General features: G+C 39.5%; 3 protein-coding genes across 13 annotated transcripts in view; 2 read left to right on the plus strand and 1 right to left on the minus strand.

Moving 5' to 3' along the window:
* The window catches only part of LOC309619137 (general transcription factor IIH subunit 2), a 33918-nt gene extending 29619 nt beyond the window's left edge, over positions 1 to 4299 (plus strand). Inside the window, exon 16 of one of the 2 annotated variants that reach the window (XM_082374016.1) lies at positions 229 to 4299. In XM_082374016.1, the coding sequence (XP_082230142.1) occupies positions 229 to 285 (57 nt within the window). In that variant the 3' untranslated portion in view covers positions 286 to 4299. The remainder of the gene's footprint in view (positions 1 to 228) is intronic. The other variant, XM_082374018.1, reaches the window with a different exon arrangement.
* The window catches only part of LOC309619161 (survival motor neuron protein), a 261837-nt gene that overhangs the window by 173066 nt on the left and 65204 nt on the right, over positions 1 to 23567 (minus strand). The gene's annotated exons all lie outside the window — the stretch shown is intronic.
* NAIP (NLR family apoptosis inhibitory protein) overlaps positions 388 to 23567 on the plus strand; it is a 39381-nt gene continuing 16201 nt past the window's right edge. Inside the window, exons 1-7 of one of the 10 annotated variants that reach the window (XM_082373394.1) lie at positions 388 to 493; positions 7728 to 8301; positions 10035 to 10134; positions 13951 to 14032; positions 15695 to 15746; positions 17523 to 17642; positions 19472 to 19571. In XM_082373394.1, the coding sequence (XP_082229520.1) occupies positions 7731 to 8301; positions 10035 to 10134; positions 13951 to 14032; positions 15695 to 15746; positions 17523 to 17642; positions 19472 to 19571 (1025 nt within the window). In that variant the 5' untranslated portion in view covers positions 388 to 493; positions 7728 to 7730. Of the gene's footprint in view, positions 494 to 1393; positions 1493 to 4391; positions 8302 to 8926; positions 10135 to 13950; positions 14033 to 15694; positions 15747 to 17522; positions 17643 to 19471; positions 19572 to 23567 lie in introns of those variants that run through there. The other 9 variants (XM_082373391.1, XM_082373393.1, XM_082373395.1 and 6 more) reach the window with 9 other exon arrangements.

A 23567-nucleotide genomic window follows, 5' to 3' on the forward strand; every position in this document is an offset into this window, starting at 1 on the left:
CATCTCAGTTTTGGTTTTTTTTTTTTATTGAAAGACAATACAGAAATGATGAAACGATGTCTGAGGATCCTGGAAATGACAGAGGTCCCCGATGCAATGACATAAAATCTGGCATCAGCACCTGCAATTTATGTTAGGTCTCCTTTCTTGATTGCTGCATACTCTTTCTGGTGTTCAACTAGCTTCAGGAATATTTGATATTTCGTGTCCTCTTATCCTCTCATCCAGGAAACACAACTTGCCCAACTTGGCTCATTCTTGCCATGGCCTCCTGTACAGAAGTGAGATCCCCTGAGGCACAGGCTCTCAGACGACCAGCATTCACAAGGACAGATTCCACCTCTTGTGACAGGACCACAGGCCTGCCAGTGATGTCTCCACACATTTGCACAGAAAGGGGATTCTTGCTCAGGCCGCCACACAGGAAGAGAGTGATGACAGAGAGCCTGGCTTCCTCCCTGGCTTCTGGACGGAGGCAAGTTCCTGAAAGCAGGTAGAGAATGGCAAGATTATCAAGGTCCTGAGACCGTTTCAATACAGTGGCCATGCTCTTTAGTATCAGATCTGCTAAGGGAGACCCATTGCCATGGAAATCTGACCAAACATGTAAATCAACAGCGAGGAACCCCATAGGCTGAGCCTTCTTAATCAGATCCACTCTGGTATCTGGCTGTAGCCTTGGCTCGTAGTTCAGGGAAGCTGGTGTGGCCCTGTCCCATGTGGTCTATCAATTTTCCAGTAATGCTCTGACCACCTTCATTCAGCCAAGACTCGGGGACCGTGGCTGAAAAACAAGTGCCCCAGATGCCTGGTAGAAAAATCCGGTTTTGTGCCTATCCTCATGTGACAAGATGTTCCACAGATGATGGCCAGCCATGACGTCACTGGCTGTCCCTCACAGGCGTGGCGGTGCCCCCTCACATCTCTCCGATCACTCCCTGGGGACAGAGATGCTGGTGGCAGCCATTTGGGGAGCTCATTCCACCATGAGGACACTGGTGCTGACAGGCACCACCCCAGAATCCTCCCTCTACTAAACAACCCGATTTAAAAATGGGCAAGAGATTTGGTCACCTTACCAAAGAAGATATATGAATAGCCAATAAGCCATTAAATTAAAGCCACAATGAGGTACATACTGATGTCCTAAAATGGCTAAATTGTACTGCTCTCTAGGTGTGTATTTATGTTTTGGTTGAAAAAAGTAATTGAAAATAGTATTATTTTAAAACTCAAAACATCAAATCCTCTCTTCAGATCGTGTAGTGGACATTTGTGAGTGTTTGTTTTTGGCTACCCAAATTTTCTCTTCCTTTGGGGATTTTTTTCCCTTCCTGCCATGTAGAGGTGATATGTATATCTTTTTCCAATTAAGGCTGTGCAGAAGTTTTCCCTGTCACTAGGAGTAAAAGGGCAGCTCTTTCGACTGATAAAGGGTATCCACTAAACATCTACAAACTTTAGAAGAATTCCTACCAAAGTCAAGAATAGGGTATCTATTACCACTGTTATTTTTTTTAAGTTTTTAATTTATTTATTATTATTATTATTATTATTTGGCTGTGTTGGTTCTTCGTTTCTGTGCAAGGGCTTTCTCTCATTGTGGCAAGCGGGGGCCACTCTTCATCGCGGTGCGCGGGCCTCTCACTGTCGTGGCCTCTCTCATTGCGGAGCACAGGCTCCAGACGCACAGGCTCAGTAGTTGTGGCTCACAGGCCCAGTTGCTCCGCGGCATGTGGGATCTTCCCAGACCAGGGCTCGAACCCATGTGCCCTGCATTGGCAGGCAGATTCTCAACCACTGCGCCACCAGGGAAGCCCACCACTGTTATTAATCAACATTATATTAAAGGATATACTCAATTCGACAAGAAAATGAAATGACATAAAAGATAAAACTATCATAATATTCAGATAATACAAATAGCTACTTAGAAAATTCAAGAGGATTTGCAATCATATATTAAAAGTAGACCAGGGACTTCCCTGGTGGCACAGTGATTGAGAATCCCCTGCCAATGTAGGGGACACAGGTTCGAGCCCTGCCAGGAGGATCCCACATGCCGCAGAACAATTGAGCCCACGTGCCACAACTACTGAGCCCGTGCGCCTAGAGCCCGTGCTCCGCAACAACAGAAGCCACCGCAATGAGAAGCACACGCACCACAATGAAGAGTAGGCGCTGCTCGTCGCAACTAGAGAAAGCCCTCACGCAGCAATGAAGACACAATGCAGCCAAAAATAAAGAAATAAAATAAATTTATATTAAAAAAAAGTAGATCAGAAAGAGTCCTATACATCTTCAATAAACATTTAGAAAATAGAATAGTAAAAAAAAAAAAAAATTCACAACGGCAACAAAATCTACAGGGTGCTACAATAAATGTAATGTGCATTGGACACAGATGTACATAACATAATAGATGAAAAGTAAGGTTGATTGGGCAAAATTTTACAGGCAGAATGGTCAGCAGTGCAGAGAGGTTCCCCTGACCTCTGAACTTCCTGTAAAAAGAATTGCTGGTCTAGGAGCAGCTGGATGTACCAGGGAAAGTGTTTCAAAAAAACACTGTCCTTGTTATATGTGTTAATACAAAAGTTAGGAGGGGTCAGCTATTTAACAATGATTGCTTCTTGGCTGGGTAAAGGGCCCTGTTGGACCAGAGCTTGGCTAGAGGAGTTCACATGCCAACGAGGCTGGTAACAGCTAGAAGACTTGCCAACTCAGCAATTGGCTAAACTACCAAAATAGGGAGAGCATGAGCTTTCTGGGACACCTGGGTTTGCCTTTCCTTAATATCTAGCCTTTATGGCAGCCAAACACAGTGGTTAAAAGTGCAGACTCTGTTGCCAGACTGTCTGGTTAATCTGAACCCCTTTGTGCCTGGGTTTTCTCATCTGTAAATTGTAGGTAATAAAAATAGCTACTTCATTTGGACTGTTAAAGGGATTAAATGGACATATCTAAGGTTTTTAGAACTGTGCCTGGCAAGTAGTAGGCTCTAAGCAAATTTTAGTTATTATTGGTAATAATTACACAATATTATTGAAATGATTTTTAAAACTATAAACCCAGAAAAATTAAGAAAGCAGGAGAGGACCATCAGCATACAGAATATCTTAACAAATTTTTGGAAGGTGGAAACTCAAATGGAATACTAGTAACCAGTGAAACAGACCAAAGGAGCCCACAGCCTGAATACACATGTAACCCCTGGGAGACTCTGTACATTGTACAGAACCCTGGAGCAGCTGGGGGCCCAGAATGCCAGGTTGAAGGCGGACAGGAATGATGGGAAGGGCTGAAAATCAAGAGACTAAATTAAAGTCTCTGCATGAGACAGTTGGCTCCATCTACCCCACCATCAGACTATTTAATATTCAGGTGTTATTAAAACTGAGGCAAAAAATCAGTGGATTCTTCTCTTCTAAAAAAATGGAATAAACTGTTTCAGCTGACTTAGAGGAGCTAGGGTAGGCCCTGGGCATCCCAAAACGAAGAATACTTCACGAACTGACCATTTTATGCTCAAGGAACACCCCAAATGAGCTTTCAGCTACTAGCTCTGACTTTACAGCTAACTTGAAATCATTTTCTGAGGTGTTTCTCTGACATTGAGGGCTTCTCCAGGGTAAATCTTGGCTCCCCAATCTGTTCTCCATAAAGTAAAGGGCTTAGGTTCAGGTCACACTCATGTGGCTTTTAATCAGAATTTTTAGTCATAATTTTGATCAATCAGCTTTGAAATCGCCTAATTTTCAAACATGAATTGAAAACCAAGGATCATTACACATTTGAGGAAAGTTGGTAATGTGAAAAATGAACAAAAAGGTAAATGGTAATTAGCCTTGGAGGAAACATATCATTCAGGAGGCAGGTGAACTTTATTTGTATTAGTGCTGATAAAGATAATTTGTATATCGGGACCCACAAAATGGGGGCTGCCTCAGTGGCCCGGCCCAAGTCACAAATCTAAACCCAAGTCAGCCTGCACTTACAGGAAACACCTGTCAAGGAAACCTAATATAAACCAATCACAATCCCCCAACTCAGCTTTACCTAGTTTGCCTGACCCTAGAAAACAGGACCTGCTAGACGTTTAATGAATCCCCGACCTCCTAGCCAATCATGCCTCTTCTCTATAAAACCCACTCTTTCCCCCCATCCCTCTGGAGCAGTGCTGTGGGATACTATGCTCCCCCCAGTCTATGGATTGCTTTCCCTTGACTAAAGGACAACAAACTCATTATTAAGTTGTTTTAATTTTGTCATTTGACAGTATAGGAGAGGTTCATAAAAGATTGCGTTGGCTAAAAAAATCAGATCTTGTGAAAATAAGAGACAACAAGAAAGAGCTGTGGGAAATTGAAAATATAATTGCTGAACTTAATTACTATTGGTGGGACTTCCCTGGTGGTCCGGTGGTTAAGACTCCACGCTCCCAATGCAGGGTGTCCAGGTTCCATCTGTGGTCGGGAAACTAGATCCTGCATGCCGCAACTAAGATCCCACGTGCCCCAACTGAAAGATCCCGCGTGCCGCAACTAAGACCCGGTGCAGCCAAATAAATAAATATTAAAAAAAGAATTTTTATTGGAAAGTTGGAAGATAATGAAGAGGAAACCTCCCAGAAAGTAAAGCCAAAGCACGGGAGAATATGTGAGCAAAAAAAAAAAGATAAGAACTTCAGTGATAAATTTCCATCTGAATAATGGGAATACCAGAAAGAGGGAAAAGAGAATAGTAGGCAGTAGGGAATTACCAAAGAAATTATAGAAGATAATTTCCCAGGGTTGATGGGAGACCCACACGTTCAGCTTGAAACAAGTCCACTGGGTCCAGTGAATGTAGAAAGACCCACACTGAGACACGATAACTTTGAAATTTTATAACCCACAGATAAAAGAGAAAATGCTAAAAGATACCAGAAAGATGGAAACTGCCGTCAAAGAAATAAGACTTATACTAGCACCAGAAACATTAACCAATCTTAAATTATTTAGAATAAAACACTTCTGCTGTGGGACTTTGTAGGTTTTGTGAGACCTTTTGGTTCCTGACTAAGCCCTGCTGACTCAGCACCCTAGACCATTTACTGGTGATTTCTCAGAAAACTGCAACTTGTTTTGAGTTTCAGTTCCTCAAATATGTTCTCACTGCTTCCCATTAAAAGACAAAGAGAGCATTCGTATTTACACTATGCATTCTCCTTCCATTTGACTGCGGCTCTGGATAAACCTCTAGGTAAGTAAATTACCATCTCTGGCAAAAGTGCTTTTCTTCCACACCTAAACTTATGACCCTCTTATTTCTCTTGCTCTTGTTTCTGTCTTTGGAGGCAAGAGGACAGGCACTGGAGTCGTACAGATGTGGATTTAAATCCTTTGCACGACACAGCAGCGTCACTGGTACTCTTAGCACTTGTAATTAATGAGCATGAAACCTGGAGAGGGCCTTGGAGATCTTCTCTCCTCCTGGAAATGCCCCGGGTACCAGCAAAACTGACCGCTGAACTTTGCTGTAGAAGTGCAGGATTGATTCCAGCTGGTTTGTTGCTACCCTGTGCTTATTTATCTCCAGGGAGGCCTGGAGCCATGGTGTTGTCTGTCGGCCAAACCTAAATGAAACATACTAACTAGCGATGAATGTAGCCCTGTGCTAGGATCTGAGCGACCAGGGGGCAGTCTGTACCAGCTTGTTTGAGACTGGTCAGGCATCCTACTTTGGGCCACGTGACTGGAGCGGCATAAAAGACCCCTCCTCAGGTGACAGTGTGGTTTCCCTGAGACCAAGGTACCTTGAACATATCTAGGTGGTTCATTACCTAAAATGAAGCATGTCCTGAACAACAGAGAAAGGGTCCTAGAAACTGGGGCTGGAGTCTGAGACCTCTCTGATGTTTGCCTGTATTTTTGGGTTTTATTTTTGTACCCGTATCCTCTACCTTTATTAAATTCTGAAGTAAGTATACTATGTAGAGGCTTGTGAGTTTTTTCAGTTATCTGACCCTGTGTACTTGCTGAAGTTGGCAGTGTGAATGGGATAATGGGAACAATTTTTTGTTATTTTTTAAAATTTATTATTTATTTACTTATTTTGGTTGTGCTGGGTCTTAGTTGCGGCACGCGGGATCCTTTTTTTTTTTTTTTAGTTGTGGCATGTGGACTTAGTTGGAGCATGCATGCAGGATCTAGTTCCCCGAACAGGGATGGAACCTGGGCCCCCTGCATTGGGAGCACGGAGTCTCACCCACTGGACCACCAGGGAAGTCCCGGGAACCGTTTTTGACTTAATTTAAATGCTGGCTCCGGCTTTGTTTAGGAGAAGAAAAGATGAAAAGTGGGAGAAAGACATAGAACCACTGATGCCAGGTTGGCTGCTGAGGCCATCCTGGTTTGAATTTGCCCTAGTACTTTAATTATTCATGGGAAGAAAAGCACAGCAATGGAATTTTTTTTTTTTTTACTATTTTTTTAAAATTTATTGAAGTATAGTTAGTTGATTCACAATGTTTCAGGTGTACAACACAGTGATTCAGTTATATATGTATCTATCTTTTTAAGATTCTTTTCCCATTATAGGTTATTACAAGATATTGAATATAGTTTCCTGTGCTATATAGTAGATCCTTGTTGTTTATCTATTCTATATGTAGTAGTGGGTATCTGTTAATCCCAAATTCCCAATTTATCCCTCCCCCGCCCCCAGCAATGGAATTTAAAGGTGATAGATCCAGAGCCAGAAGAAGCAGCTAAATGAGTTAAAACAGAAATATGGACAGAGGGGAAGTCAGCCAAGAATAGTGAGGCAAATAAGGAAGTCCTCAGCAGCCAGCCTGGCATCCCTGGTTCTAAATCTCTTTCCCACTTTTCATGGTTTGGGCTGCTTTGGCAAAATGAAAGTACTAAGAAAGAGCCCTAGGCTTCCAAGTCCACCAAGCTTTGGCTGGTTCCTTCTGTAAAAGGAAGGAACATGATACCAGAGGGAGAATTGGGCAGACATTTCTTTTGTTCAGAATGTGACCCTCATCTGATATCCACTAAAGGGACTCTACAGGAGAGGGCATGAAGAGACAACTGAAATGAAGGGGCTCTTCAGTCAAAAAGCCAAGTAACCTTGTGGGCTGATAGAGCTTCCTGAGGAACCATTGCTGAAATGTACTGAACATATTAGTGACAAAGGAGCTCTTTTCCTTGCATTAGGTACTGCCAAATGAAGGGCATGCTTGGGCTTAATCAAGATCTTCAATTAGCTGCAGCCTTTGCAGAAATGTGGGTAGATGGGCAAATTCTAAATCAGCTGAGCTGGATTAAGGCGGGGCACATAAAGCAAAGCTGGTAGAGTGGAAATATCCAACTCCACCTGTAGGTATTAAATGGAATACCTTGTTGATTCTTGAAATGTTGAGAATGCAAGCACGCATCTTTGAACTCGTTATATGATGATATGGGTATCCCCTATTTTATGCCTTTAACTTAAGTGACAATTGATGCTGTGATAAGGGGACCTCCAACTGTTTGGACTCCATAGGTGACCTTACTGTTGAGGGCAGGATAAAGGTCTGCTGTCACAGACCTACTAGCATATTTGCTCTGAATTGGGCTAAATGATGAGCAGAAGATCAATGTTATTCAGAAGAAAAAACGGAAAGAATAAAGGGCTGAAACAAACCTCAGGACTAGTAAACCAGGTGGCGATGTTCATGAACATTTTCTTCCCCTTTTCAGAAAATGGCCGCCCAGGAGAAAGCCCCTGACGAGAGGATTTCCCAGTTTGATTATGCTTTGCTCCCGGAGCTGTCTGGTCTTCTAGGCATAGATATGCTTCAATATGTAAAGGAAGTAGAAGAAGAGGAGCAGAAAGAACGAGAAAAAATGCAAAAAGGCTTTAATTCCCAAATGCGTAGTGAAGCAAAAAGGTTAAAGACTTTTGTGACCTATGATGACTACCGTGCATGGACACCCCAGGAGATGGCAGCGGCTGGGTTTTATTTCACTGGCATAAAATCTGGGGTTCAGTGCTTCTGCTGTAGCTTAATCCTCTTTGGTACTGGCCCCCAGAGACTCCCCATAGAAGACCATAAGAAGTTCCATCCGGATTGCGAGTTCCTTTTGGGCAAAGATGTTGGTAACATTGCCAAGTATGATATAAGAGTAAAGAATCCAGAGAACAAGTTGAGGAGGGACGACAAAGCAAGATACCAAGAAGAGAAGGCCAGACTCAAATCCTACAAGAAATGGCCATTTTATGCCCAAGGGACAGCCCCAAGGGAGCTCTCAGCTGCTGGCTTTGTCTTTACAGGTAGATTGAAGTCATTTTCTGAAATATTTTGCTGGAATTAAGTTTAGGTTCCATATTTCAGTTGCAATATTTTGTAAATCTTTCCTCACTTGGTCAATGTGTTATATTAGGTATAAGGTCTCTTTTATTAAAATTCAACTTCAGTAATTTCACTTTAGCTTTATTTTATGTGTAGTACAACACGTCAATTTACCAAAAATATATAAAAAATAAGAAAGTGACTTTTCCTAAAATTTTGGACCTTAGACAATACTTGACTGGATTTCTAAGGCCCTGAAAATAAGCTGTGAGGTCAGCCTGACCCCAGTCTCCTTCTCACCCATCCTCCTTTTGCTGCTCTGAAATGATCTTTCTTTGATTCTTTTAATTGCAGCAGTATTGTAGGGTTTTTGTTTTTGTTTTTGTTTTAACCTTAAAGCTAACTCTAACATATAGGGCAAGTTGCATTTCAGAAAATTGTACTTTGTTTGAATTATCCTAGCCACGCCATAAATGTTATGACAGATCTGAGTGAGAATTGTGATAACAAAAACAGCTATCATTTACTGAGTACCTACTTGATGCTAGGCACGGATTAAGCACTAATACTAATCTGACAAACTTGCCCTTTTCCCCCGTTTCACAGTTGACTTCATTGAGGCTCAAAGAGTTTAAGAAATGTGCCTAAGGATAACCAACATGGACCTACTGTATAGCACAGGGAACTCTGCTCAATGTTATGTGGCAGGCTGGATGGGAGGGGAGTTTGGGGGACAATGGATACATGCATATGTATGGCTGAGTAGCTTTACTGTGCACCTGAAACTATCACAACATTGTTAATCAGCTGTACTCCAATATAAAATAAAAGTTTAAAAAAAAAGAAAATATTTCAATTCATCACAGGTACACTGCATAGTGCTTGGCACACAGTGTATGTTGGATATATGAAATGTTGTTACTATTGTTAATTAATTAATAGCAGAAGCTGAAGATATTCACCTTGATGGTGTTACCCAAGTTGGACCCAAGAAGAAAATTTAAGAGATTTCTGGTATAGAATTCCCCAGATGTCACAGTGTGCTTATCACTTATTTCTTCAAGATGTTATAGTTAATGTCCTAATTGACATAGAGACTGAAGCAGAGTAAAACACAGAAAAAACGGATCTTTCTGTCGTGTTCAAAAAGGTTGGAGTCTGTAGTTTGATTGTAATTTGCCTACCAGTTTGTGTACCATTTACATCTCAAAATGCCTTAAATCTCAAGTGAGTTTTCTTCTTAGTTTTGAAAGCTAGTGAGTTGATCCCTTTGTAGTTTCCCTAAAAACAATTGTCAGAAAAGAAAAATATACTTGTCAAATACAAATGTCAAATGTGAAGAAAAAAAAAAGGAATGTGCCTAAGTTTCCACTGAAATTTCATAGCAAAGCTACAGCTTAGGTCTTCTAACTGTGCTTTACTTCATGAGTACGGGGATTCCTCTGCTTCCCCACTACTTCAGGGGTCATATTGAGTCCAACAGCTTAGAGTTCTGTGTGGGCCACATCTGAGAGGTGGGGTCCCAGGCTTCGGAAATGGTCACTTAGGGCAGTGGGGCTGTGGATGAGGATTCAGCCAGATGAGAGTGTGAGTGGGCAGATGGGATGGAGCGTGTCTCATTCATGCACAGAGCAGTCAACTTCTGGAGACACCCCTTCTGGACCATCCCATGGTGCTGTTGCCGGGCAATATAAGTGTCTTCCTTCATATGCAGGTAAACGTGACACTGTACAGTGCTTTTCCTGTGGTGGCTGTTTAGGAAATTGGGAAGATGATGATGATCCCTGGAAGGAACATGCCAAGTGGTTCCCCAAGTAAGTAGATAAATATTTTTTGCTTGTAATTTTTTTTTAAGACAAAACAAAACTAAAGGCAAGAGTCACCTTCTCAGAGTAGAACCTTCAGTTTTGATCTTTCTCTCTCCTAAATTGGAACACTCCAGGATTTATTCAAGCAAGAAAGCCCTGATGATATCGTGAAAACTTTTAATTATATAATTTCAAAATAGTTTCTTACTGTTTTATTATCCAAAATACTAAGATATGTTTTGCCAAGTATAAGTTTCAGGATCTGCCTTAATAAACATGAATAATTTTCATAGGGATGATGTAAAATGGTACATAAAGGAAGTTGGAAAGTAAGACAATGTTTAAAACATTATTACAAATGGTTGCATGCACTGCTGAATATATACCAAATGAAAACATTGTATTTCAAAAACTCAGTAAGAGTTTTGATTATTACAATGGTCTTGAGTTCTCTGCTTAGAAAATGAAGTGTTTTTAAAAATTATTTCTAATGTTACGTTTACTAGTATTTTCTACCTGACTGTATCTACCAAATACAGATTCATTCCTTTAACAATTTTTAAAACTTTCATTTTGGAAAATTTCATATACAAGTAGAGAGAACACTTATCAACACATGGCCAAATCTTATTTCATCCATCTCTCACCCACTTCTTCCCCAGAAATAAAAATAACCAACTTATTTTAAAGCAAATCCCAGACATCATATAATGTCACTTGTTGATATTTTAGTATATAACTCTAAAATATAAGAATATTTTAAAGAAACATAACCACAGTATCATTCTGTCTTCTAAAGAGGATTATCAGTAATTCCTCAATAACATCAAATATCTGAGACAGTGTTCAAATGTCCACATCCCCCCAACTCACTTTCTCTTTGCCATTGGTTGATTTGAATCAGGATCCAAACAAGGTCCATACATTACATTTAGTTGATATATCTCAAGATTTTTAATTTACAGATTTCCTCCTCCCTGACTTTTTCTTGTCACTTACTCATGAAAGGAGCCATGTAGTCTGTCCTGTAAAACTGCCTACACTCTATGTTTGGCTGAATGTTTCTGTGGTGTCATTTAACATGTTTCTCTACTTCCTGTATTTCCTATAATCTAATAATTGGATCTAGCAGTGTGCTTCAGCTCATAGTTTATTTCTTTAACATATTTGTCATACACCTACCACATGCAAAGAAGTTTCTGGTTGGATCGTAGGTCAACCACAAAACAACTGGGCTGTTCTTTAGGTTTATAAGTCATCTTTCACATGGACAGCCATGCTCACAAAAATGGAAGTATGTCTGATATGTTAAGTGAAAAAAGCAATATGCAAAATAATGTGTAGTATAAGCCTTTAAAACCATTCAACCTATATATGGACTTGTTTGAAATATATATAGAAAAAGTTAAGAAAATATACAAACCAAACAATCGAACTCTTGAGGTTTGGGTTTGTCAGGAGATGAGGTGGAGAGGGATTTTCATATTTTACTTTGTTCACTTCTATCTTGTTTAAATTCTGGGAAACAAATGTGTATTTCTTTTATGGTTGAAAAGAAAGTGAGGGGGTGGGAGGGAGGAAGGAAACAAAGGAGAGAAGGAAGAGGGGGAGAGAGAGAGATGGAGAGGGAGATTGGAAAGGGAGGGGAGCTCTTCCTGACAAGCAGATGAGATAGTTATAGGGATACAGGAAGCCAGATGGTTAAATACTTTGCATGTCATTCTGGTTCCTTGACCAATCAAGAATAGACACCCAGCCAATCATACTGAGTGTTGGCAGTGAACCACATGGGTGTGTACCGAGTGAATATCAGCCCTGGCTCTTGGGCACCTGTCGTAGCTGTAGCCTTAGCCAATGCTTCACTTATTCTCATGGCCACAATGCTTAGTGTCACTGGGTTATACACTGGGCAACTCCCAGCAGCACCATTCACATCAACCATCATGTGATGGTCTAACACCAACAAGAGTTGCACATCCTGTCTCGGGTGGCCCTGGTACACCTTCTCTGACGTAGGACTGAGGGAAAGGTGAGAAGCATAGGGAGAAGATGTGAGTCCAGCACTCAGCTCCAGAGGTAGAAGGAGCTAAGGTCTGCTGCTATCAATACAAAGGGCAGGGCAGAGCGCAGAGGCTCACAGATACACAGAGCCGGCCGCTTCCTGACCCCCCGACCCTAGCCACGTTACTGACCCTCTGAGTCTCGTGTGTAAAAATGAAAATGATAATCCATAGCTGGTAGGGTTGTTATAAGGGTGATAAGTAAAGTATATGGAGCAAATGCCTTGTAAAAACTCCTGTGTATTCCATGACTGTTTCACCTTCCACCTGTTTGTCATCATGAGCTTATGCTTAGCCAATACTTTTCAGAGCTGGAATTAGAACTAAGAATTCCCCAGTTTCTTGTTGGTTGTGCTCTAACCTTAGCTGTTTGGGCATCAATTTTGGCTTTGTTTGCTGCTTTTATAAACTACGGACACAATGTCTGAGTCTACTCCTACTCTTTAAAACGTAGTACTCAGTGTACTAAATAATTGTAAATAAATAAAATAAGCTGATCTTTATTGTATTTTTTTAAACATTATGTATATATTTGTAATTTATTTGTTATTTATTTTATTTTTGGCTGCGTTGGGTCTTCGTTGCAGTGCACGGGCTTCTCATTGTGGTGGCTTCTCTTGCTGCAGAGCACGGGCTCTGGAGCGCAGACTCAGTAGTTGTAGCTCGCGGGCTCTAGAGCACAGGCTCAGTAGTTGTGGCGCAAGGGCTTAGTTGCTCCACGGTATGTGGGATCTTTGCGGATCAGGACTCGAACCCGTGTCCCCTGCATTGGCAGGCGGATTCTTAACCACTGTGCCACCAGGGAAGCCCTTTGTTGTATTTTTTTAAAGAAGTAGTATCTATCGAGCACCTTCTCAATCCACACTAAGCATGTGGGGAGGGCCCCGTCCGTCACGTGCTATGTGGATTGTGTACGGATTTGGGTTGCGTACAGGTTTGGGGCTCTCCTCAGAAGGATCTGTACACCTAAAACCTGGGGACCTTAGCTACCCAGAGTGGTGGCCCTGGAGCAATATATGACTCAACTAGTGGAGTTCACTTTCTCATGTCTGTACAAGAGAACAGTGGCAAGATTGATCACTTCCCGTTAGTGGCAGGACTGGGACTATAATTCTGGCCTCCTGACTCTCAGCCCTCATGTTACTATAACATCACTAGAAAGGAACCTTACATTTGAATGAGAGAGATTTTTTTAAAAGTTAACTTAAAAATTGCTTCTGTTTTGTGGAAAGGGATGTGTTTTTAAAATGTATTCCATATGCTCTTTTTAAAAAATTCAATATATTAATTTCCATTGTATTTTTTTACAGAGTAGTGATATATGTTTTTCAGTGGATGAAATTTATTATTGTTTGTTATCCTTACTGCCAGTAACTTTCATTTAACCACAGGAACTAGATATAGTCACCATAGTTTAATTTAACAAAAAAAAACCCCCTCCAGTCTATATATTACTGTAAATCTGTCTCTTTGATTGAATTATATTTTGTTTCAAGAGAAAAGATAATCTGAAGATTTAGTTTTAAATTATTACACATGTTGTTAATGGAAATAATAATTATATGAGAATAATGATAATTGTCATAAGTTTTGGGGTAAATTTTTTGACAGTTTTATCAAAGTAAAATAAAATTGAGCAATTTAAAGCATACAATGCAGTAAGTTTTAACAAATGTTCATTGTGTCACTGCAGTTATATAAAGATACAGGACATCTCTATTACAGTATCAGGGTAAATTTTAATTCTGTTTATTAATTATAGATGTGAATTTCTTCAAAGTAAGAAATCCTCAGAGGAAATTACCCAGTATATTCAAAACTACAAGGGATTTGTTGGTGTCACGGTAATTTACAACAGCAAATTTTTTCTCAAGTTGGCTTTTGAGTACCTAATATCTGAGTGAGAAGGGGGTGGCATCACTCTTTTGTCATGGGCTCTCCTTCTTTCTTCTTCCCTTATTTCATTCCCCTACCTCTCATTGGGCAGTTTGAAGAAAAGCATGTTCTCTTGGTCAACTAGAGCCCTTAGAATTTTTTTTCAGGGCTGCCTTTTGATTGGTCTGTCTGCCTTCCTGGTAGTCTTCCCCTCTTTGACTGAGGTCACCTCCCCTAGCTTCCCTTGGCCACCCCCATCTGAGTGCCCGCATAAGACATTCAGACCACTGCACACTACCACAGCGGGCCTCAGAGCTGGTTACTTTATGCTCTATCAGGAAGGCTTCCCTAGTGACAGGTGATGGGAAAACCCAGCTTAAATTGCTTAGGCAAAAATAGTGAATTTATTGGCTAACACGACTCAGATGAGAACCCTGCAGAAAACATGGCCTGAAAGTGGGGGAGGAGTGTTTCTTCAGAGAGCAATCTGGGTGCAATTTTCAGAGAAGAATCAGTTACTCAATACCTAACCACCCTTCTGAATCCAGTTTCCTTCCTATATCTCATACTTCTCATTAGTCAAAGGACCTCTGTGATATCTTGTTGTAACTTAGCTTTTGAGTTGGATCTCTGGAAAAACCGACCCGGAGACGGCTTCCTGTTGAGTATAAATAAACATTCACAGTTTTTTTTCTTCCCTTTACACTGCATAAAAAATTACAACATTAATAGAAATAATAATTAAAGGAATAATTCTCTAACAACACTGCTACTCAATCCAATGAAACTCTTCATTTGGGGGCAGGGGATGGAGGAGGGAGTTCTTTTTTTTTTTTTCACACACACACAGTGTATTTTATTTTTACAAGAGATAAGTAGACTGACACCAAGCATTGTACATGGATGACCACAACAAAAGCAACAATGATTGCAATTACCAAACATGAAACACACTCATACTATGTCATAATATTGACATTCAGTCCACTAATCCTCCACTGTAACAGCTCCTTTACTTTGCAGTGAAAATTGATTTGTATATTCTTTGCCTCTGAGTCCTTGTTGGATTTTTTTTTTTTTTAATTCAGACAGAAAGTCACAAAAATTATACTCATCCTCATCAGTTCACTCAGTCCCATGTAATTAATTTTTTTTTTCATCTTGATCTTTTGTTAGCACTTTTATGAGTTCATCAGTTTTTCATTAGAGTTCTGAAAATTCAGTTCTGCTTATTCATTCAGTTCAGCAGTACAGTCAGTTACCAGAAACCTGTACTTGTCAGAGTCTTTTCCATGAATTTCTTAAAGATGAAACCCTTTTATAGGAACATATTTGCAAAAGCATCAGAGTACACACAGAACTGTCTGTAAGGAGGGAGTTCTTTTAATTTTTATTCATAGATAGTTGTATGCTCCAAGTCGATAACTTGAATCTTTTAAAATTGAGGTATTGATGCATAATATTTGTTTCAGGTGCACAACACAATGATTCACAATTTTTAAAGGTTGTACTCCATTTATAGTTACTATAAAATATTGGATATGTTCCCTGTGCTGTACATTAGATACTTGTAGCTTATTTGTTTTATACATAGTAGTTTGTAGGATAACTTGAGTTTTAATTTTCTTCAGGGAGAACATTTTGTGAATTCCTGGGTCAAGAGAGATTTACCTATGGCTTCAGGTAAAGATTCAGATGTATTTCAAAAAGCTTTGCTTGTTTATTTCTTCTTCTGCTTTTTTTTTGTCAGCCTAATTTTTTTTTAACCCCTCCATTTTTCTCCTCATTTTATGGTGCCATAGTAATTTTTTTAAAAAACATTTCATTAGAGATTTCTGGTCTCCTGGAGTAACTTAGTTTTTTAACATAAATGAGCATAGGGAAATATGTCAGGGTTGGGTCCTTGACTGAATTTTCTTTAAAACAATTAAGGTTTCTGGATAAAATGGTTTTGAAAACATTCTTAAACGGATCAGTGTCTGTTAAGAAATCAAATGTGAAATAACAGAAAATAAATATTGGTCTCTGCCCCTAGTTCCTGGCACAGAGCTCCTAAAATCCATGTAATTTCCTAAGTGATAACATCATGAGGTGCATCTCTTGTTCTAATACTGGATCTTTGACGCTGTCCCTGACACAGGGCTCCTAAAATCCTTGTAAACTCCTAAGTGATAAGAACACTGGGAGCATCTTTGATTTCTAATGAGGTGATTCTGGGTGAGCTCCTGGATGGCTTCTGGATGGGAGCTGGTCACTGGAAAGAGCAAGCCATGATTAGAAGCTTGGAATTTTCAGCCCCATCCCCTATTCTTCAGAGCAGGGAGAGGGGTATAAATGGAGTTAATGATCGATCATGCCTGTGTGAGGAAGCCTCCATAAAAATCCCAGTAGTACAGGTTTCCAGGAGCCTTCAGGTACGTGAACACATCCACACTGGGAATGTGACACATTCCAACTCCATGAGGATAGAAGCCCCCAGATCTCACTCTATGAGCCAGTTCATCTGGCTGTTCATCTGTACCCTTGATCATATCCTTTACTAAACAAACGTAAGTGTTTCTCTGAGTTCTGTGATCCACTCTAACAAATGAAATGGGGTAGGAGCAGTGTTATGGGATTGAGCCTTTAACCTGTAGGATCTGATACTACTAAGTAGACAGTGTTGGAACAGAGTTAAATTGTAGGACACCCAGCTGGTGTTGCAGAGAATTGCTTACTGGGAGAAAACCCCCATACATCTTGTATCAGAAGTATCGTGAATGGGACAGTAGTGTGAGAATAAAGGAGACACACAGGAGGAAAAGACTGAGGTTTTTCCAGTACATTAAGTCATATTCCAATTAAAACTCAAGTGACAGCAGGAATCCTGGGGCTAAGTGGAATAATGAAGCAAGCTTTCATCTTAAGGAGTTTCGCAGTATCTAATTTTATTAACATATTTAATAAACATAAGTTGGTTTTCAAATCCTCAAAGGGTGCAGAAGACAAGAACCAAACCCCAGAGGCAGCCCAATGTGGAAAGTCTAATAGAAACCACCCCATAGAGTGGACACCCAAAGGGCAAGAAGCAAATCTGCCTGCTCTTAAGGGAGCTGCGAGGAAAATTTGTCTTTCTCAAATCTGATACTAACTTGGGGTGGAAGGGAAGCTCCTCTAGCTTTTTCTTGCTTTATCCTGATGCTATATGATGAAAAGATAATTAGAAAATATTTTATTATAAAAAAATTTGAATCTATATAGAAATAAGACCATAGTAAATCCCCACCATGCATCCACCACTCTGCTTCAACATGTGGTCAGTCTGGCCTTGCCTGTTTCTTCTTTTCTAATTCCCTCCTTCAATTATATTGAAGCAGACGCCAAACATATCATTCTGTCTGTAAATGTGAAAGGATAACTCAAACACTGATACTTGCAATATCAAAGCTTGCTGGTCTCACCATATGCTTTTTATTCAAGTGTGTTGCAATGGCAACATCTTTGCTAATGAAGAACTCCGACTGGACTCTTTCAAGAACTGGCCCCAGGCATCCCCTGTGGGAGCTGCAGCTCTGGCCAACGCAGGTTTTTTCTACATAGGTGAGTCAGCAGTTTGCCCCAAGCTCTTGCCTTGCTGCCCATTTAAACCCCACATACACTTCATGATCCTGGGCTCATATTTAACTAAGCTCAACAATCCCTACTTCTTTTCATTACTCCTTTTTTTTTAAAAAAAAATTATGTATTTAGGCTGCGCCGTGTCTTAGATGCAGCGCATGGGATCTTCATTGTGGCGTGCGGGATCTTTTTTTTAGTTGCGGCAGGTGGGCTCCCTAGTTGCGGCATGTGAACTCTTAGTTGTGGCCTGCGTGTGGGATCTAGTTCCCCTACCAGGGATTGAACCCGGGCCCCCTGCATTGGGAGCGCCGAGTCTTACCCACTGGACCGCCAGGGAATTCCCTCATTATTCCTTATATATTCCTTTTCCTTTCTGTGTCAGATGGCCATACCTACCTATAAGAGGAGCTGGGACGTTTAACTTTTTTTCTGGGTAGCAATGTGCCCAGCTGAAAATTGGGGTTTCTGTTACTAAGGAAGAATGAGAGATAACTAGGAGTGTGGATAGCGGTTTTTGCCACACACTCCTTGGAAGAGAAAGTAAGGAAATTCCTTTTAATGATTCCTAAGCATGTAGAATCTTCCATCGGTTCATAGTATTCTCTCTTGAGCTGCTGGTCATCAGGGAGTTCCACTCTGTAATGCACAAAGAGCAGGCAGGTTCCCCTCAGCTAAACCTCTGCCAGAGGTACAATAAGGTGAAAGGATATTGTGTCCTTCCTGGGAACTTGCTGGCCTTCTTCAGACCAAACACACATGCTAAGTTACAGTGGAGGTCCATGTGGACCTTTTACAGAGGGGTCAAGTCAAGAATACCACAGAGCAGTACAGAGTAGGGGAATGTAGTGTTCACTCGAACTAACAGACATGTTCCATTGGTAGAAAAAATCTTAATGCCTCACAGTCTTAAGCATTTGGAAAGGCGGTGTTCCACCCTTTCTTCCTGCTCTCTCCATTCTGTCTTCCTCTTGCCAGCCTTCCTCTAGGACCCTCTGTCCAGTGTCCTCACCCTCTTCCTTTTGAGCCTCCTCCTCTCCCCACAAATCCTAGGCATCTCACCCTTTCGGGGTCTTGCAAGCTCTAGGACCTCCTATTGTTATCCAGACACAAAGGGAGGTTTTCCTCTGCTCTGGCTTTACAATGCCTACAGGAGTCCAAGAAGAGAAGGAAGATGGTGGATGCTCCATTTCTAGTTCAGTCTTTTGGCAGATCCAAATGCCAATTTCCGTCCAAAGAAATAGAGTCTCACATGAAGACTTGATCCTACTTCTAGTGGGATAAACCTAGCAATAATGTAGTAAGAGGCATTTGATTCTTCACGAACTTACTTACATGAGAGTTGCTATATTTGCTCATATATATTTTCCTGAGCTCCAAATATTTTCTTTCTGATTTATTCATTAAATAAATAACTTACTGAGTGCCTAGTAAGTCCTAGGCACTCTTCTAGGTCCATGAGATTCATTAGGGAGCAAAACAGGAAAAAATCTCTTCCTTCATGGAACTTCAATTCCACATTCTGATTTGCAAATCTCTTGCTCCATAGAATGAGGAGGGGACAGGGAGAGGGTGTTAATCAGTGCATGGTACAGGTACATGGAAACATTGAATGATACTTGTTCATGACCCCACTGGTGAGAGAAGAGCCCTGAACAGAATATTTCCTCACTGGTGACCCAGTTTGTGACTTTGTCACAAAATCTGATTGAAAGTGCAAGTAGGGTTTTGCTAATAAAGGCCTGGTAGTTATTATGTGTGTCACTTGACAAATACACTGGCCAGTGGCACTGATCAAATTTCCTTACTTCTAGGTAAAAGCGACACCGTCCAGTGTTTTTCCTGTGGAGGATGTTTGTATAAGTTCGAGGAAGGTGATGACCCATTAGAAGGACACACCAAATATTTTCCCAAGTGAGTAGAATGAATGTTTAGTGTCTATGAATCTGGATGTATTGATACTTTAGCAATTTTCCCCTCATTTTATATTCTGATTAAGTCTTTGCCCACCTCTCTGATTCTTACGATGAAGGATGAGTCTTTCTCTCTTTCATGCCCTTGCTTTCATGACCCCTTTCCCATCTAGCCTTCCTCTCACTATAGTCACAGCACAGTTTTGGTTCGATCATTATTTTCACATTACATGTTTACATTATCATGACTTCATAAAGGCGGAGCCTAGTAATAAATAATTTACCTTCCCTCCCTGTACCACTTCCAATTTTTGTAGTAAGTAACAATTGTCTTATTAGTATGTTTGCTTAGTTTTTTGGTTTTTGAGGTGAAATTCACACATAAACTATTTAAAAGTGCACAGTCCAGTGGCATTTAGTACATGCACAATGTTATGCAAGCACCCACTGCTAATTCCAAAACATTTTCATTATCCCAAAAGAGAACTCTGTACCCATTAAGCAGTCATTCCCTATCTCCCCAGTGCACCCTAGCTCCTTAGAGCTACCAGTCGGCTTTCTGTCTCTATAGATTTACTGTTCTGGATATTTCATGTAAATGGAAGCATGTAATATGATCTTTTGTATTTGGCTTCACTTAGCACAATGTTTTGACGTTCATCTGTCTTGTAGAATGTATCAGTACTTCATTCTTTTTTATGGCTGAGACATATGTAATCGTATATGTGTATATATATGTATGTATTTCAGTTTCTCCATCTCCTCGCCAACACTTGTTATTTTCCTTTTTAAAAAATATACCCATTTTCTTAGTTTTAAAATGTATTTAGCACCAGTTCATCTTCAAATTCTCCCAAATGTTTAAATCTTCTCTCCGGTCATTCAAACTTGTAAGATAGCCCACCATTTTCATTTTCTTAAAGGAGTCTGTTGTGAAGTCTCTGACCTGCTTCAATATGAACTATTTGTCCTGTAGTCACCCTAGGATCCTGGGATCATTCTTCACGGTCATTCTAGGGATTCCTATTGCCTCTCTCCTGTGTTGTAGCTCCTGTTTCCTGGATCTACTGTCATCCTCTTCTTGGTTTATTCACTCACTTTGTTGTTGTTTTGTTTTGTTTAATTGTGGAATTGGATTATGTCTTTTTATTTTTTTGATTAATTTTTATCAGAGTATGTTGCTTTACAATATTGTGTTAGTTTCTGCTGTACAGCAAAATGAATCAGCTATACATATACATATATCCCCTCTTTTTTGGATTTCCTTCCCATTTAGGTCACCACAGTGCATTCGATAGAGTTCCTTGTGCTATACAGTATGTTCTCATTAGTTATCTATTTTATACATAGTGTCAATAGTGTATGTGTGTCAATCCCAATCTCCCAATTCCTCCCACCCCCCCCTTCCCCCTTGTTATCCATACATTTGTTCTCTATTCCTTTTTCTGCTTTGCAAATAAAATCATCTATACCATTTTTCTAGATTCCACATGTATGTGTTAATATATGATATTTGTTTTTCTCTTTCTGACTTACTTCACTCTATTCATTCACTTTGGAACACTCCTCCACAGTTCCCTGGGAAAGACTGCATAAGCGATACATGTTATTAGCTTCCATTTAATGCATATATCTGAATATTTATATATTTTTTCTCACACTCGTTTGGTAGTTTAGCTAGTTATAGAATTCCAGGTTGGAAGTCATTCTAAGTTGTACAGACATTGCTATATTTTCTAATAGCTTCCAATACTGCTGTTGAAATTCCATGTCTTTCTGATTCTTAATCCTTTTATTGCAAACTACTTTTTCCCATCCTGGATGCATTTAGGATTTTCTGTTTGTTTCTAGTGTTCTAAAATTTCATGAATAAATGGCTACTTTTTAATATTTATTTTCTGTAGCTCTTTAACCTTTTTTTTTTTTTTTTGGCTTATTTTTCACTCACCAAACTCTTCAAAAATGTTCAACTGTAAGAGAACATTTTTTTGTTTTCACTTTGTAATTAGTAAGTGCTCTTCCAGAAATAAATATTAATACAAACAGGTCTTAAATACTTCCATCTAATTCTAAGATGCTAAAGAGGATACAGTTTTGAAGGTGTTTTGACAGAAGTAGTTGTGTTTTTTTCTTTCTTATTTGGATTTAGTATTTTGTAAATTTTTAAACAGTGGGGATATTCTTCTTAATTCTTGGAAAAATAAACTAGGATGCAGTCTAATTTTATTTAGAACCTCTTTTGGACTCTATCAACTCCCTTTTTGTATGGCTTTTTATTTTTCCTCTGCCTTTTTTGTTTGTTTGTTTTCTGGTTTTTGTTGTTGTTTTTGTTTTTTGGTGCTCCATGTGAGGCTCAAATCTTCTGCCTCTTTTTTAAAATCACAAAGTACGATGCATTTAAAGGAGTACCTAAAATATTTATGTATGATTTAAAGGACAATTAACAAAGAAACAAATGAACCCAGCACTAAAGTTAAGAAATTGAATATTATCAAGTCCTTAGAATGCTACTGTGTGCCCACCTTCCCAATTCTGATTATATCCTTGTCCCTCCAATTCAGAGGTAAACATGATCCTGAAATTTGGGTTAATTGTTCCTTCTTCTCCTAATGGTTTCACCAACTACATGTGTATCATTAAACACATTTAACTTTGCCTATTCTTGAAGTTCAAATAAACGGAAGCATACTGCATGGTTTTTCTGTGATGACTGACTTATTTTACTCAAACTTTACACAAAGTTTTTGAGACTCATTCATAATTATGTATAGAGTTGTAGTTCACTTGTTCTCATTGCTATATAGTATATTGTTTTATGAATATATAATTTATCCATTCTATTCTCGATTCAACATCTGGGTTGTTTTCAGAGTGTTGCAATTCAAATAATGCCACTATGAACCCTCTTGTACATAATTCCCAGTACTCATATGTGTTTCTCCAGGATGCATAACCAACCATGGAATTGCAGTGTAATAGGGTTTGCACATATTCCACTTTACTAGATTATGCAAAACTTTTCTTAAAGTGGTTGTACTGATTTATATTCTCACTAGCATAGATGTTTCCATTCTGTCTGCTTCCTCACTAATTTAGTAATGCCCAAATTTTAATTTTGGTCAATCTAATTACTAGTAATGTTGAGCATATTTTCATATTTTCCCATACAGTTTCCTTGTTCTTTTTCTTCAGGACCATATCTTGGCTATTCTTTGCCCTTTCCTCTTTCATATTCAGAGAATATATGAAATGGCCCTCTTTATCTCTCATAGTACTCCTTATTCTTAAGTCTTTATCTGATATTAATATATGTAGCTACTCCAGCTTTTGTATAGTTTTTACATGATACTACCTTTTTTGAAAGCGTTTTACTTTTTTTTTTTTGGCCACGCTGCGTGGCTTGAGGGACCTTAGTTCCCCGACCAGGGATTGAACCCAGAGAGCATCGAGTCCTAACCACTGGACCACCATGGAATTCCCGAAATCATTTTACTTTTAATCTATGACTTTATATTTATGACTTTATATTTAAGGTGAGTTTCTTGTAGGCAACATAGTTGGGTCTTGCTTTTTTTTAACAGTCTGACAATATCTGCTTTCTTTTTTGTTGTTGTTGTTTGTTTTTGTTTGTTTGAGTTTTTTTGGCCGTATTGCCAGCTCATGGGATCTTAGTTCCCTGACCAGGGATCTAACCTGGGCCCCTGGCTGTGAGAGCTCAGAGTCCTAGCCACTGGACCCCCAAGAAATTCCCCAATATCTGTTTTCTAATGGGAGTGTTTAGAACATTTACATTTAATATAATTATTAATATGGTTGGATTTAAATCTACTATTTTGCTATTTGTCTTCTATTTATCCCATCTCTTCTTTGTTTCTTCTTCTTTTCCTGACTTGCATTTGAGTATTTTTTAGTATTCCATTTTATCTCTATTGTTGGCTTTTTAGATGTACATCTTTATCTTTTTAGTACCTGCTCTAGAATCTACATAATGCATATT

Source organism: Balaenoptera borealis (assembly GCF_965194805.1).
Source record: "Balaenoptera borealis genome assembly, chromosome: 2".
Lineage (NCBI taxonomy): Eukaryota > Metazoa > Chordata > Mammalia > Artiodactyla > Balaenopteridae > Balaenoptera > Balaenoptera borealis.